Here is a 16186-nt window from a genome sequence, read left to right as displayed (position 1 = left end):
TGACATGATTGTGACATCACACTATTTCTGCAGCTTTCTCAGGTGTACTTTTATGATGCAACTCTCCCATCGTACCACATAATCATGTGTTCTACTGGATCCCAATCCTGTGACTGGGAAGATCACTGAACTCGTCATGTATATGAAACCAACACAAGGTAGGTTGTGTCAAATCTTCCTGCTTTTGGTGCCAAAGTCTGACCCTACCATCTGTGTGCCTCAGTAGAAACTAAAATTTGTTTTGTTTTTCCAGTCTTGCTGAGCCTGTGTCCACTGCAGCCTCAGCTTTCTGTTCCTGACTGAGGACTCAAGGTTTGACATGTTGTGCATTTTAAGATGCTTTTCTGCTCACCCCAGTTGAACAAACTGATTATCTATTACTGTAGCCTTTCAGTCAGCTCAAACCAGTGCCTATTCAAGGCCAGCAAGGTGTTTGTGTCCACAGAACTGCCACTTACTGGATGTCATTTTTTCTAATGGTTGATCTGACCATTTCCCGAAGTTGCTGGTTTGTATCTGCACTGTTTTATGCATTGTGCATCTTTTGCTGATTTATTGATTAGATAATTGTATGTATGAGTAGGTGTACAGGTATTCCTGATAAAGTGCTCAGTCTAAGTCTAAATGAAATTATAGGGCCACCTGCTGGAGACTATAGCATATCAGAAAGAAGTGACACTTGTCTGTCAGTAGTATACTGGTACTTGTACCTTGTAATGGGATTAATTTATATCTGCGACAGTCAGTTTTGACTGACTTCTTTAAATTAATATTTTATTTACTTCATAGTTGAGACAGCCATCTATGGAATGTGCATTAATTTAAAAATCATATGGAAAAAAAAACAAGAGGACTGCCATTAAACACATTCAATAGAATTTAAACAAACATGTGGAAAGATGAAGACAGTAAGAGGTCCTTTATTCCACACCAAAATGAAAATGGGCAGTGGTGGGGCCCATACTGTCAATGGGCAGTGGTGGGGCCCCTACTGTCAATGGGCAATGGTGGGGCCCCTACTGTCAATGGGCAGACGTGGGGCCCCCATTGTCAATGGGCAGTGGTGGGGCCCCTACTGTCAATGGGCAGTCGTGGGGCCCCCACTGTTTAAAAATAATATCGCACTCACAATTGTGCGTTTATACTGAACATTGGCAGTGATTACCTTGGGCCTAATGTCAAAACTCAATATTTCCATACTCAAGCTCATGTGATACTGCTGAAGTGATTTGAAATTAAATGTACACACCTGTACATTCAGTAACATTATTAAGTTACTTAATATAACTATTTCCATGCCGTATCGGTGGCTAAAAACGCCGGTTATTACGCCAATGTTTCTGCAATTTTACATATATAACATCGCCTTTACTTTGACCCGCCCACTCAGACTTGTTCACTGTAAGTAGCCAAGGCACAACAGGTAGCTATGGTAATGTTTTTCTGATTTCAGGGAGTCAGATCATTTGACTCAGCCTGCCAATAAGAGCCGACTCCCATACGGCTCATTATTTGTTCTCTAAAAGGGGCAAAGTTTGCGTAACGAACGCTCACGCGAAATAACAGTTGGGAAACATATTTTAAATGAAACGCATGAATTAAAGTTCACAACCAGACTAACGGCATCGCCCTCAGCTACAAGAGATAGAGAAGTGAAGGCAAAATGCATACGGCTCATATGAGCGAGTCGACTCTTAGTGTTCTCAGTGTCAGTTTGAAGAGCCGTGTAAATGAGCCGACTCGTTCGCGAACCATACCTCACTATAACAGGGAAGAGTTAAAACGGTAAGCAAACTAAAGCAATAGCTGAACTTTATGAAAACAAACATGACCGGTTCAGAAAAGAAAGTTTTCTGTTTAGTAACGTTAAAAGTTAGCTACTAGCTTTGGGGAATGTCGTTGACGCGAAAGATAGCTAACGGTCACGCCTGGCTTCTGGTTTAAACTACAGCGCCATTTCTTTCTGTTGGTTACCGTTTACTTTCTGCTAAACTCGGATCCTATGGGAAGCAGGTTTAGTCCGATTATGGATTAGACGACATCTACAACTACACAAACAAGCAATTTACTGTCTTAAAACAAGTTAATATAACTAAGAAGGTACTTTCATATGACTTGAGTGTTGTAGACACAGTCACCACAAACCCTTTCCGTCAAGTTAAGTGGATCCGTGAGAATTTGTTTGCGTTTTCAGTCCATGTTTGTTCGTAGTTCTTAAGTTAGATAGTGAATAAGTTAAACTAAGATAAGTTCATTGTGAAAAGCAAAAACCACCATTATCAAAGCTGTTATATTTCTTCCAGAGGTCTAGTAGTTATTAATCAGTTCGACAGCACACAAAAAAAACAGCTTTATAAATAACTTAAACATTCCTGAACAGAAAACTCAGTTGTATTTATTGTACACATTTAAGTAATGTTTATGAGTCTCTACAGAAGGGTCCTTGGCTACAACCGAAGGGATATAAATAGCTGACAAATCTACACTATGATGAGCACTGACAGGAATTTTGTGTAGAATAGTTTCTTCTTTTCCCTTTAAAATAATATAAAATGAATGAAGTTGGTCTATAAATGATGTTAACTTGGAGCTACCTAATAATATTAATTATTAAGTAATTCAGTACTTTTGATAATGTTATGGGCATTATTTCTTGTTTTTGAATCATTTTACATGTAGTAAAAGGTATCAGTATAGTCCTGTTTATATATAGCAACACAATGGACGTGTTCTATAATCACATGACTGCATATCACCTGCCAGTGTAACAGATTATATAACCTGCAATGAAGAATTCTTATTACTGCCATTTGAGCAATGAATGTGAGCTACTGTATAATTCAACTCTTGTGTTCAGTTTTTGTCGTTTTCCGTTTTTTTTTTGTTTGGTTGGTTGTTTTTTTTATTATTATTATTTTTATTCTGCTTTTTTTTTTTTTTGGCAAAGTTTCCTCTATCTTATTCCATACTTAGTCTGTAAAAGAAATATTTTGTTTCCAGGAAGAGAAGTGTAAGTGTACTTATGACACCCTCACAGGCCTAGTATGAGCAAGAAGATTGATTCCTGTCTGTGGACTTCTGTGCCTCAGAGTTCTCCTGCACCATGTGACCGCTATAAGCATGCTATTTGTGCTTATAATGGGAATGTTTACCTACTTGGAGGTAGATGGAAGCACTCATTAAAAGATTTCTGGAAATACAATGTGGGTAAGTCATATTGTTCTGTGTGTCACTGGAAGTTGCGTCTTTAGATTAGTGAGATAAAATGGTTGTTGAAATTGAATACATTTTGTTTAATATTAGTGTGTAACAAGTGGATCAAGTTGGACTGTGACAGTGACAATGCACCTGATGAACTGGAGGAACACAGCATGGTGTCTCATCAGGTGATTTTAATATTAATTTGGTGTTTATTGTTGTCTCAATATATAATGCATCCCTATGATGTAAATGATCAGAAACTGCAGAAATAATATGGTAGAACAATGCATTACCTATTATATTACCCATATTATGCTTTTATTCTGTTTTAGGGTGTCCTCTACATATTTGGAGGCTTAAGGGATTCAGCATATTCTGACACAAAAACCCCTCTATGGTTGTTTGACACAGGTAATGCAAAATGCATTAATTATCTAAATAAATTCCCTATAATCATTTAAAATGTAATAGATGAATGGTAAATATTTCTGCTAACATGATTTTGTCTAAACAACCCGTAGAACAATGTTTTCCAGTCATATGTTTAATTATTTTTCACTATACTTACTGTTTTGTATATTCTTATTTTTATTCCCAATTTCTATTCTTTGTAGCTAAAGAACACTGGTTCTTCATAGAAGAGCAAAGTCCACTTGCTCAGGTAAAAGATAATCATAAAAAGTTCATAAAAACTCATGTGTAGTTCATAAAAACTCATGTGCAACCTGAGAAAATCCTTCATACAATAAACATCTGACATTTTTTTAAATGATGTTGTGATAACTACATGCTTTCCTAAACTGAAACATGCTTTTCTTTTGCATGTGTTAAAAATACATGCCAAGATCTAGCATTAGAGGTATATTTATGGTTCTTTAAAGTTGAGGTGTATTGTTACTGTCAGAAATCCATATTTTGGCCAGACTGTGATTTTCATAATTTTTTAGCTTTGTTAAAAACACATGCAGCAAATTTGAAGGGTTTTCCCAGACTGCTAATGGTTTTAGGATTTTGAATGCATTAGCAAACAGGTATTTTAGACTCCTCTGCTCCACCATCTCCGTCCTTTTTTTCTAGAATGTGGCACCAGCCAACAGAAAGGGACACAGTGCTGTTGTGTTGGGATCTTCAATGTTTATTTATGGAGGATACATTGACATGCGAGGGACCTCACAGGAGTTCTGGAAATTTAACTTAGGTCAGTAATATTAGGTTATAAGAAGAAAAGTAAACATGTTAAACTGTGAGACAAATGGTTTTCAGGTGACAGTTGACATGCTTGAATGTTGTTTATTAGCCAGATTTTCCCACACAGGAATCAGTAATAATTCTCTTTTCCTGTCAAGTGATCTTAAAATATGTGCATGCAGAAGCTGGCCCAGATACATGCCTGCACATGCCTACAATTTATTTTGAATGCTTATTGAAATATATACCTTTCACTCTATCATTTTAGTAATTAAAAAAGATAAAAAAAATTTATAGTATTCTTGGTTTCATAACCCAGGGACAATTTAGCACACAGACACTGAGCCAGATATTAACTCCCAAAAGATTTAGTCATTCGTAACTGTGAAATGTGAGTCAACTGTTCTCTGTTGTGCCTTTATCCGCAATAACAACAATTTCACACCCAACAGATGAGATAAACACCCAGTAGAGAAAACGCTATTCAAATTATAAAGTATTAAAAGTATTGTGAACAGTGGATTTTAAATGGTTGTGTAAATAATAAATGTTTCAATAATTAAAAAGATCTCACATCAATACACACACACACACACACACACACACACACACACACACACACAAATATATATATATATATATATATATATATATATATATATAATGTGTGTGTATGTATATATATATATAATCACACTATTGGTGATCTAATCTCAAAATCTAGTATTACTGTACATCAAAGTTGCTCAAAAGCTTGTAGCTTTTGCAAATAATGTCACTGATGTGGCCAGGTGTCTCTATATTAGACTCCAGGTTATGGTCACTCTTGAGTATTGCACAAGTGGGTCCTGGACCTCGGCATAGCCACTCTGCTATAACCCATGAGGACTGCATGTACCTGTACGGTGGTCTGCAAGGTTTGAAGGAGCAGAGAGACCTGTGGAGATGGAGTTCCTATGACCATACTTGGACCTGCATCAGAACCTTGTGAGAAAATCAGTCTAAATATCAGTTGAAATGATTACTGAAAAGATTTTGTATGCAAATTATTACAACTGAAAAGCAGGTACATTTGCAGAAGTCTTTTAACAGTTAAAGAGAAAATTATACCATTGAATAGGTGTTTAAAAATCAGAAGGTTTACCAATATCATTCCTTAGTATCTCAAGATTATTTAGATGTAAAATTGACACTTTTATATAGAGAGGTTTTCATTAGCATGTCACTTAAAACATGTTTCTTTTAGTTGGCAGTCATGTTGTATTCTGTGTTGTCACAGTTATTTTCCAACGCATAACATCCTGTAATTGCTTTTATATTTGGCCAAATTATTATGTATACTGTACAAGTTGACTTCATAAATTGTCTCTGAAGCCCTCTAGTGGCTGGCTGCAGAGCAACGTTCAACCCTGCCTATTCCTTTGTTAGTAAATTGAACCCAAGGCAAACGTTTAAATTAACGTTAAATATCTGCAAATTAGTGTATAGATGTGTTTTTTTAACAAGTTCAGTTGACTTTTATGTCTCTTCAATTTTTTTGCGTACAGTAAACGAGTTGCTAATGTTGATGTCTAAGCTAACTAAAACCATCTAACCAACATGAGTAACGAAGTGATGGCACAAACAAAGAGGTTAACACCAGCTAAATTTCATAACAAATTATTGACTGTAAGACCTTAGCAAACACAGAATATCTTGGTAAGTTTAGTCACTCACTGCATTGATACTGATAAAAGATATGAAAGTATCTAACAGCAGGTGTCAGAGATAGATAAAACTCAACAACAGTAAAATCAATATATCTGTAAATTATACTACTGTTAGCATTTTGTATATTATTATATGTACTGTGCATGCACTGGCTCCAAGGTCTCTAGTGAGAGATTTTTACAGTATGGTGACTCCAATTCATTCTCATATACATGTTTATTAATACTGTATCAAACCAGGTTCTGCTGGAATACACCTAAAAGAACAGTGGCTAAATTGCCCATTTATTGCATAAATATATTTAACATTTATTTTTTTGCCTCCCTACTTCAATGTGCAGCTCAGGACCCTCTAAACTTATGGGACACTCAGCTGTGGTGTACAAAGACAGCATGCTGCTTTTTGGTGGAGGAGAGACCCAGACTGCTCCCACTAACTGCTTGTGGAGTCTCAATCTTACAACACGTATGTGGGAGAGGCTGCCTTCATTGCCTGCATCCACTGCCCCATGCCGGATTCACCACTGCAGTGTGGGTCTTGGGCCTAAATTCCTGCCCAGACCACCAAATAATACTAGTAGTAAAGATATCTCCATCTCAAAAAGTAAGGACAACACATTCAGACCCTTTAAGAACAAATGTTTCCCTTCTAGTCCCTTAAACTGGAAGCCTGAGGAGGACATAGAGCTACAGAGCCTGTCTGTCAGCTTAAAAAGTACTCAGACATACGAGAGCTGCCTCACCTTTGAAAACCAAGTTGCTCAAGGGAACAGGTACAGTGAGCACTCGGAAAATGAAACAGAGGACACTATACAGGTCCCAATGCCTGACTTGCTCCTTATAGTGGGAGGTAAACCTCTAAAAGACCAAGCTGCCATTTCAGTGTGGCAAATGACTCTGGGAGACTAGCAGAGATATGGTGAAAAGTTCTATACATGCAAATGCTGCCTTCTCAGAGAGAAAAATGAATAGCCTTAATCATCCTTTATGAGGATATACATTATTTATTTCTTGGAGCATCCGCTGGTGCATTAGTGACATTCTGATTTATTACTCTGATTTAAGTAGTGTTGTCTTGTATATTTGTCCAAAAGAATTATTTCAGAAATGCATGTATATATGTGCGTATGTAAATGTAATGTGTATATGTAAATAAATGTAATTACACCTTTTACTTCCTTGTTCAACGTTTGTCTGCGATGTGCATTACACTTTTTTTATTGAGCAAGTGTAGCATCGTCATATTCATTGATTCATTTACTTATTTTCAGTAACCACATTATCCTGGTCAGGGTCACAGTAGAACGTGAATGAAATGGTGACAGAATATCTCTGGATTGAATGCCAGTGCAAAGGGCATCTGCACACACATTCTAATACTCATTCTAATAACACATTTACTAGCATAATTTTGGGGAAGATGAGAGGAAATGGAGAGCCCAGAGGAAAGTCCATATGCATCGGCAATCATGTTTTGTGCTTTTGTGGATCTTTCAGATCAACATATTTGCACATTTCCTGTTAGTTCCTGATGTTAGTTCCTTTTTTCTTCGCAGTAGTGACAAACTCTCAATTTTTCTAAATTCATAGTGTGATGCGACTTAACCAGATTTAAGAACATCCACAGTTATGCATGCCATATTACTGAACATTTTAGACAGATCAAAATTCTCTTGTACTTATTGACATTTTTTTTACAAACATAACTTTTATTTATTTATTTTTTCATTTATTTATTGCTGATTGTGTCAGTGATCTTAGCACCATGTGACAGATATACCAGGCACTATAAATTCAGAATTAAGCTTATAATCTATACATTATACAGTCTGAACAAGAGATGGCGCCAAAGCACAAATCATCTTATAATGTCTTATATAAATAAAGATACATGTACATACGTTTAAAAGCCACACTACTGTGGAAAATAAAAAATCTTGATAAATATTTCAAGGTCAAAAATTCATTAATAATGATTTGACATAGACAAATGTTGTGATACTATACCAAAAAAAACATACATTAAACCATTAATAAGAAACTTTTGATGGATGTTAAACACAATAAGGTGTATATTGTAAGTGTCATCTAATACTTTGGAGGAAAAAAAATTACAATGAGGTTTACACTTCATTCAGTATTTAACTTTGGCTGGACATCTCTGTTGATCTGAGGATGAAGTGAATGGCTCAGCTGTAGATACTGTTCTCGCCTCCACACACGTTAATCTCCTCTCGACCCACGTGGTTTCAACTATAAAAAAGTTTCCTCGCGAGGCGGTTTTAGAAGCTTGATTGCACTGGGGAAAGGACGGAAAGCACAACATCGTCTCCGTATTACGCGCAGTCTGTGCACTGAAATAATTCCGACCTGGACGAAGACGAGGTGCGATCTGATATAGTGGACAATATTTCAGATGTTAGTCCTTTCAGTGACAAATCTCTGCAAGCGATCGCTCGGACTCTGATAGCATTATTTTGTACGGGGATGACTTTTCTCATGCCGTCATTAGGAGGACGAGATGTCAAACATAAGGACGACATGTGGCTAAGTGCACTGATGTAGCCTGAGGTTGAGTTTGGATGCTCGAAGTCAAGCTCCATCCTTCACAAAAAACCATGACGCATAGAGCTTTCTCTGAGACGACTGCTGGAAGAAGCCTGGACTGTTCCTAATATCCAGATCGTTCTTAAGTGCGATCTCACGAAATAGAACTTTTGTAAAAAAAAAAATTATTTATTTATTTTTTTATTTTTTTTATGAACACGTTGTTTAAATATCTCGTGTGGCTGCACGGTGTCGATTTACCGTGAATGCAAAGTAAACTCGTCTGACCTTTTAGTCTGTGTAATTAACGGCGATCGCGAGTGGACGCGGTGGATTCAAGATGAAGGTAATAGTGCGGGTGGTGTTTTGTTTACTGGCTTGCGTGCTGTCAGTGAGAGGCGCCGGGAGCGACACCCACACGCTGCCCCAGGACTCGTGCACGTCATGCGGCCTCGGCCGTCCCGACGTTCCAGACGCTATGGACACTGACTTTCTGGAGGCGGTGAAGAGGCACATACTGAGCAGACTGCAGATGAGACAGAGACCTAACATCACGCACCCGATCCCGAAAGCTGCTATGGTCACAGCACTAAGGAAGCTCCACGCCGGCAAAGTAAGAGAGGACGGCAGGTTCGAGATTCCCAGCTTAGATGGCCAAGCCGCATACAGCAACGAGGCGCAAGAGGAAACATCAGAAATCATCAGCTTTGCCGAGTCAGGTGTGTAGGAAATGTCCTACTCTATAACATAATGGGTCTAATCCGTTTGTTTCCAGAATTTTTTGACAACGTAAACAGGCGAATGACATGTGCAGAAATGATGCTGTGTTTATTTGTTATAGTTACCAAAAACCACTGGAAAAAAGTCCACGTGGACTGACTTTTTAATGATTTTATTAATTTTTAAAGTTCTAACAAAACAGCAGAAAAACGAACACATTATTAGTTACATAGACACTATGTCCTAAAATATTGCAACCCATTTTGATAACGATATGTGACTTATTGTGTTACTTTTAACAATATTACAAGAACTAGGGTTATTCAGAAGCCCCACAGAAAAAAAAGCACAAATGAAAGCACAAATAAATTATGAATCACATTAGATTCAATTCTAACTTATTGTCTCAGAAATATAAACTATATTATTCAACCCTAAGTAATAGTTTATAGCAACAGCACTGATTTACAAATAACATGTGTCTGTACATGGGAGGTAAAAGCTTAATATTATAAAGATTGTGGGATATTTTGTTTATAAAATGTTATAAAAATGTTTGTATAACATGTTTCGCTAATTACAGCCTGAAAATGGTTAGAAATATTGTATGATCTGAGTGCCATCAGCTACAGAATAGCTAGCAGAATTTCTTTATCAAACTTATTTTATATATACATGTAGCAAATGAGGTATAGTCTGAGGTATATTCTGCTGTGACAAATTAGATATTTTCAATAACTGTATAGTATAATAATAATAATAATAATAATAATAATAATAATAATAATAACAACTTACATTTGAAGGAACCTCGGTAACAATAGCTATTTTTCCTTTTGAAAAGTAAAAATCTGCAGTGTCAAAAGTACTTATTAAATTAAATTAAATGTAGTTATACATGTCTATTTAGATCTAGGGTAAAAAAATATACATATATATATATATATATATATATATATATATATATATATATATATATATATATATATAGAGAGAGAGAGAGAGAGAGAGAGAGAGAGAGAGAGAGAGATTTTAAAATATATACATATACATATACATGAATCTAAAATATGCCTAAATATTTGTATTTTTTTTTTGATGGTTGTAGTATGAAAGATGAAGCATGGTGCTTCTCAGCCTGTCTCCCATATCTCCTATTTTATATACCTGCACAACACGTAAGCTTGGACAACTTCTTTTCTCCACCAAGAATGAATGAAACACACATATGACAAGTAAACAAGGGGTTTAGCAATTGTTGGTAGGGCAGTGTGTGTTTGTGTGTTCAGGTTAAACCGAAAATGTTAACATTAGAAACGAAAAAATAATAAGTGGGATAATCCATGACACATTTGAGTTGTGGTGGGGGATAGAGGCTGTTGTGGGGGATGGTCTACTCATATCGTAGTTTTGCAAAGAATGAAAGAATGCTTTTAAAATATCAAAGCAAAGCTAGGCCTCTTTGCATTTTCACCCATTATTCAGGACACCTTTGAACCTTTGAGCTGCATTGTGTCACGAAACTGGCTTTGGTCCCTGCTCTCTGGACCCCTTCTGCCTCAGGGCCAGCTGGCGCTAACCCCCAGCGCGAAGGTTGCCAGCCGGGGCATGGCTTTGGGACAAGCTCCCAAGGTATTCTGCAATGAGTGGCACACTCATCCAGTGAGCTTTTAGATGCGCTTATCCAGTGTAGTTCCCTGGATCTATCTGACACCTAGGAGATAAGTCAGCAAATCACTGCTATTGCAGGCGGAAAGATGGCCTCTTTATAGAGCGCTTGACATGTCCCTTTCTTGACTCAACATGGGGCAGCAGTTTTTGTAGTTTTAGTGATTTGGTCAGAATGTTTACTTGAATCTTACACCCTACTCTAGGAGGGCAGAATGGAGAATGCTGCCAACATGCAGGTGAGAACAGCTGCCAGCATCATGTCTCTGTTAACTCTGTCCTGTGGTCCGTTTCAGAAGGATTTGGTGTCCCGTAGCCACGGGAGCGAATCGAGAGATGTGTGCTTCTCATTTGTCCATAGCTATTCGGACTCGCTGAACTCTTAACATTCAGGCGAGCATGGGAAATTAGGCTTTATTATTTGACATCATTCAGTGTAGCAGTATTCAGAGGGTTTGCAACAGGACCTGCAATTTCATCATGCCAGTCATACCCTATTTGAATTGATCCCCTTGGCAAATCATTGTTTTATTGACATTGGATACTGTCTTGGAAATTAGATTCTACAGTGTCAGTAGATTGGCAGGATGTTAGAAGCTAATCAGACAGCAGCCCATATTCTTGTACTAAGCAGTTCATATGAAGCATTTCGAACATGAGAGCAATCTCTAGTGAAGCGTTAGAATGAACTTGCTATTTATATGTCCACTTATCCATTTACTGTTTAACATTCTTTTTGGGGATTTTTGGAAGATAGCTAGGGTACTTTGATAGCATTGCCAATTTACTGTTCCGTACCCATGTTTTCGGTGGTGGGGGAAGCTTGTGGTGTATAAATTGTAATAAGTGGTTTAGATGCGTTGATCTGCTTCGGGAGAAACAGCACATACTTGGGAGTCTTCAAGGTTGCCAAATTTATGTAAACAAATCAAAATCAATTTTACACAACACCAGAATAATGACAAATCACTTTAATGTCAAATTAGTTTAACCTGGAAAAAGTTTAATGTTATGAGTAATGTTAGATCTTGGCTTACAGTTGTCTTTGCTAAACTAAGGATATTCACCTAAAATGAATAGTTAAATGAGTATTTCACCTATTTCAGCTGTACACCACCTCCTATGATCACAGGAAACGGAAAGGGAACCGGAAAGGAATGTCACACAGAGCTCCAGAGGGGAGTAAAGTGTTAATGAGAGCCAGTAATCAACCCTTCTTCCCTCTGCCTCCTGTAAAGTTGGCCAGACAGTGCTGATTGCCCATCTGTGGTTCAGCTCAGCTGAAAGTAGGCACGCCCAATCAGCATGTGGGCAATGGATCATGTGGCTACTTTCCAGACCTCATCTCCCTTCCTGCTTTTCTGTAAAGAGGAACTTTATAAACTAGTGGGCATTGTTGTTCCATCTTTCAGACCAATATGCACTGTGCATGTCATTCATTTTGAGAAGGAGCTGTTGAGGCAGGTAGTAGAGCACGTTTCTGAACAGGTAATGCCAGAATATTTATAACCTGAGGGCATGCCGGCAGTTAATGAAGTAGAAAATTTCAGAGAATTGTTTGCTAATCTGTTTTATTCAGATTTTGCTACACAGCTTTTAAAAGCTGACACCATGTCCCCAGCACTTTATTTTCTGTACCTACTGAGCTTTAACTGTGTTCCACTTTGGGACTGCCGAGTAACTGGGTTCTTGCCAGAGCAGGGGCAGGCAAACGAGTCTGGACAGGGCTGAGTGCACATAAAGCCACTGCTACATGGGGCCAGACAGGCTGTCAGAGAAACAAGCCATCTTCTGAGGCAAGCTGTTGACACTGACCTCTGCTAATCAGTTTGCAAACAAGGTAATTCCACCAATTCAGCAAATGCCAGCTGTAAGCAGCTCTGCAACTTGAACCAAAAGATCAAATGAAATATGATTAATTATACCATCCATCACTCGTTGGTGCTATAAGTGTTTGCTGGTTCAATGGAACTTTTCAAAAATTGAAAAGAAAAGGCAAGCATCCTTAACTGAACCAAACACTGGTTACATGCTGAATACAACTGAATTTTGAATACTGTGCTATGTCATGCAAATGGTTTGTATTTTCCTGATCATCCTTTTTATTCAGAGGCCACATGCACAATACTAGGCTGTGCCATAGCTGTCCAATAATACCTCACAGACTGCATTGTGCTGTCAGTCTCCAAGGCTCCAGGAGCTGTGAGTTTTCACTATGCTCACTGTGAACTCAATGAACCCCCCAGGGCAGAACTCACAATCCACCCCTACTTTCCTGCATCAGCAGCCTTCAATGCTAGGCCAACTGGGCCCAAGCCCAGTTTTGTGCTGCTGCAGCCTCTCTGTCAATCAGGATGATATATGAAAGGGAGAACAAAAACTAATGAACCTGTCAGGCATATTATAAGATATTACAATCTATCTCACATAAATTGCTATATATGATTTTTTTTGCCAGTTTCAAAACATTTTCCAAACTAAATATTACTAAAATGTTTTTTTAATACAACAAATGCATGTGTTTCAGTAAACATATTTTTCCCTCCATTTCCTATAGATGACCTGACTTCAGCAAAGTCCAGCCTCTATTTTGTGATCTCCAATGAGGGCAATCAGAACCTGTATGTACTGCAAGCCAATTTATGGCTGTACTTCAAACTTCTACCTGGAGGACTTGAGAAAGGTGTGCGTCGGAAGGTGACAGTGAGGGTGCGCTACCAGGAGCCTGGGGGTCAGGAAAAATGGGTTGAGAAACGCCTGGAGCTGAAGCGCAGTGGTTGGCACACATTCCCAATGTCAGAGGCAGTCAGAGTGGCTTTAGGGAAAGGTGGTCGACGGCAGGACTTGGATGTGCACTGTGAGGGCTGTGAGGTAGCCAATGTGGCACCTGTGCTGGTGGACATAGGCGATCCCTCTCACCGGCCTTTCCTGGTGGTGCGGGCACGCCAGGCTGAGGGGAAACATCGTATCCACAAGCGGGGCCTGGAGTGCGATGGAAATCATGATGGTCTGTGCTGCAGGCAGCAGTTCTACATCGACTTTAGGCTCATAGGCTGGAATGACTGGATCATCGCACCTGCTGGTTACTTCGGTAACTATTGCGAGGGCAGCTGCCCTGCATATATGGCAGGGGTGCCAGGTTCGGCCTCTTCATTTCACACAGCTGTGGTCAATCAGTACCGAATGCGAGGCATAAGCCCAGGCTCAGTGAACTCCTGCTGCATCCCTACAAAGCTCAGCACCATGTCCATGCTCTACTTTGATGACGAGTACAACATTGTCAAACGCGATGTCCCTAACATGATTGTGGAGGAATGTGGATGTGCCTGAGGCTGGTTAGGGTATTACAGACTTTGAATGAAATCAAAGGACATTACAACTGCAGTGACATATTTATGGGTCTGTACCACAGGCATATAAATACATGTTATTATATGTACACTTATGCACAAAATCACACACTAGTGTATGTGCGTGGAGCAGTGGCTCATCAAATATATAACAGGAGTTATTCTGTTAAAATCTTAAAACACAAAGGCATTGAAATGAGGAGGGAATGGAAATCACTAAACCTTTTGGTTATTTTCAAGTTGAAAGCATGATGTTGGCCTTTTTACTCCAACAGGACAGAAATGGACATTTACCAGTGACAAGCTGGTATTGCCCACTGCTTTGAGTGCTTTGGCAACAACCCTTCCAAGTCTAGTGAAAGCACTGACATTACAATGTCGTTCACACATCAGAACATTAGCACTTCAAAGACAGTGATAAATTATTCCATAGAGGTGGAGTTTTCAATAACTATATATAACATCACTTTGTATGTTTCTCAAGGCATTCCCACTACCATGTCTGAAATTCTATGCGGCATTTTACCATACCAAATGGGTAGGCTAAATGAAACTGCTAGTGGCCTCTTAGAAAACACTGTAACAAAGTGGCTTTCCTTCACCCTGTGCATGCATAGTCCATGTGGCAGACCGCTGAACCAAGATGTGAGGTCCAACAGGTGAAGTGTGATGTTATAGCTCTTTGGCTGTGAACTTCAGTGGCTCATAAATGCTGTCAGCACCATGTGCTCTGTGGAGGCATTATTACTGACCAGCTGGCAGTACAGCACTTGCAAAAATGCTCTAAATGCACAATTTAAAGCACTTGCCTTTTGAAATACCTTCAAAAGGATTGTCAAGAGGTGCACCTACCCCAATGCTCACTCAGTCCTATTGATATAAAGTGCCGCATAACCTATGCAATGTACAGTAATCCTGGTCCAGACTGAGTATTCTGTTCTGCTAATCTTTAACTCTATCAAATACTTGAAACATGATCTTTCGCTTTCTCTCCGAAGCGGATGATTGTTCATCTGTTTGCACTGAAAAGTCGCAGAAATAATTAAAAGACAAAAAAACAATAACAACAAAATGCTATGGAAAAAATATTTTTTATAACTGAATCTTTTTTTTTTGTGAAAATATGTGTGTATCATATAATGGAACCAAAGAGGCCAATATTTTAGTTATTATAATATGGTGGCAAGGCTATTACAATATTTGTACAATATTTGTTTATCCTTTTTAAGAAGCCTAATCACTGTGTCAGGGTACAACATCACAGATTGCAATTCAGCTCTTTTTTTATTGTGTACAGCAAACCATTCATATTTAATTCTCTCATTTTCTATGTAATGAAACTTATTTTTAACTCTTGGTCACAAGTCAACCAGTAAAACATGTCATTTCTGTACAGTTTATGTCAAAATAAAATAAGCTTTCGTAAATATTTTGTAACTTTAAAATAAATTCTTACTCTGCATTATAGTGATTTGTGTGGAGTTTTGAAGTCATTATTTTTATTTAAGACAATTTTATTTTTGCATTTTAAGCCATTGTAATATAAGAAATTTTAACTGATGTCAAAACAAAGGAAAATTTAATCCATGAGTTTTTCTTCTCTTGGTTATCTCATAATGCATGCTGATACTGTTTCAAATATTATTTTTCTAGTGAAGGTATAAATACTTTGTGTACATGTCTGAACAAAAAGTGATGATAATATTTGTCATTCTCAGTGTCCTCTCAGCTGTGAGGCAAAAGGTTTTCTACATGTCGACATGTAGCCACACGGCATGATTACATCAGAGTAGGTTCCCAACT

The 16186-nt window shown here is 38.1% G+C and overlaps 2 protein-coding genes across 4 annotated transcripts; both read left to right on the top strand.

Annotated features, from left to right (window-relative positions):
- The first annotated feature begins 1642 nt into the window (after window positions 1-1642).
- si:dkey-3d4.3 (actin-fragmin kinase) lies at window positions 1643-7272 on the top strand. 3 transcript variants are annotated; one of them, XM_060876285.1, is made up of 8 exons: window positions 1643-1785; window positions 3038-3207; window positions 3304-3386; window positions 3534-3612; window positions 3816-3862; window positions 4279-4399; window positions 5196-5376; window positions 6440-7272. In XM_060876285.1, exons 1-8 carry the CDS (start codon window positions 1664-1666, stop codon window positions 7005-7007), a joined length of 1371 nt encoding a protein of 456 aa, XP_060732268.1. In that variant the 5' UTR covers window positions 1643-1663; the 3' UTR covers window positions 7008-7272. The 3 variants fall into 3 exon arrangements, with proteins under 3 accessions (XP_060732268.1, XP_060732269.1, XP_060732270.1); XM_060876286.1 differs by having other exon boundaries at window positions 1700-1785; window positions 3001-3207; XM_060876287.1 differs by lacking the exon at window positions 1643-1785 and having other exon boundaries at window positions 3003-3203.
- Window positions 7273-8400: 1128 nt separating this feature from the next.
- On the top strand, window positions 8401-15854 carry inhbb (inhibin subunit beta B). The gene is made up of 2 exons (XM_060876288.1): window positions 8401-9364; window positions 13591-15854. The coding sequence occupies exons 1-2, from the start codon at window positions 8986-8988 to the stop codon at window positions 14361-14363; spliced, it is 1152 nt and encodes a 383-aa protein (XP_060732271.1). The 5' UTR covers window positions 8401-8985; the 3' UTR covers window positions 14364-15854.
- Window positions 15855-16186: the final 332 nt, after the last annotated feature.

This window comes from Tachysurus vachellii, chromosome 8 (assembly GCF_030014155.1).
Source record: "Tachysurus vachellii isolate PV-2020 chromosome 8, HZAU_Pvac_v1, whole genome shotgun sequence".
Classification (NCBI taxonomy): domain Eukaryota; kingdom Metazoa; phylum Chordata; class Actinopteri; order Siluriformes; family Bagridae; genus Tachysurus; species Tachysurus vachellii.
Note: the sequence above shows the minus strand (reverse complement) of the source record. Positions and strands in the feature narration are given on the sequence as shown.

Bases quoted from the DNA above. Each gene is read 5' to 3' on its own strand.
- si:dkey-3d4.3 (XM_060876285.1), top strand. From the start codon at position 1,664: ATGCATACGGCTCATATGAGCGAGTCGACTCTTAGTGTTCTCAGTGTC. The intron at 3,613-3,815 runs GTAATGCAAAAT...TATTCTTTGTAG, and splicing joins TCTATGGTTGTTTGACACAG to CTAAAGAACACTGGTTCTTC. The intron at 4,400-5,195 runs GTCAGTAATATT...TCTCTATATTAG, and splicing joins GTTCTGGAAATTTAACTTAG to ACTCCAGGTTATGGTCACTC.
- inhbb (XM_060876288.1), top strand. From the start codon at position 8,986: ATGAAGGTAATAGTGCGGGTGGTGTTTTGTTTACTGGCTTGCGTGCTG. The intron at 9,365-13,590 runs GTGTGTAGGAAA...CATTTCCTATAG, and splicing joins CATCAGCTTTGCCGAGTCAG to ATGACCTGACTTCAGCAAAG.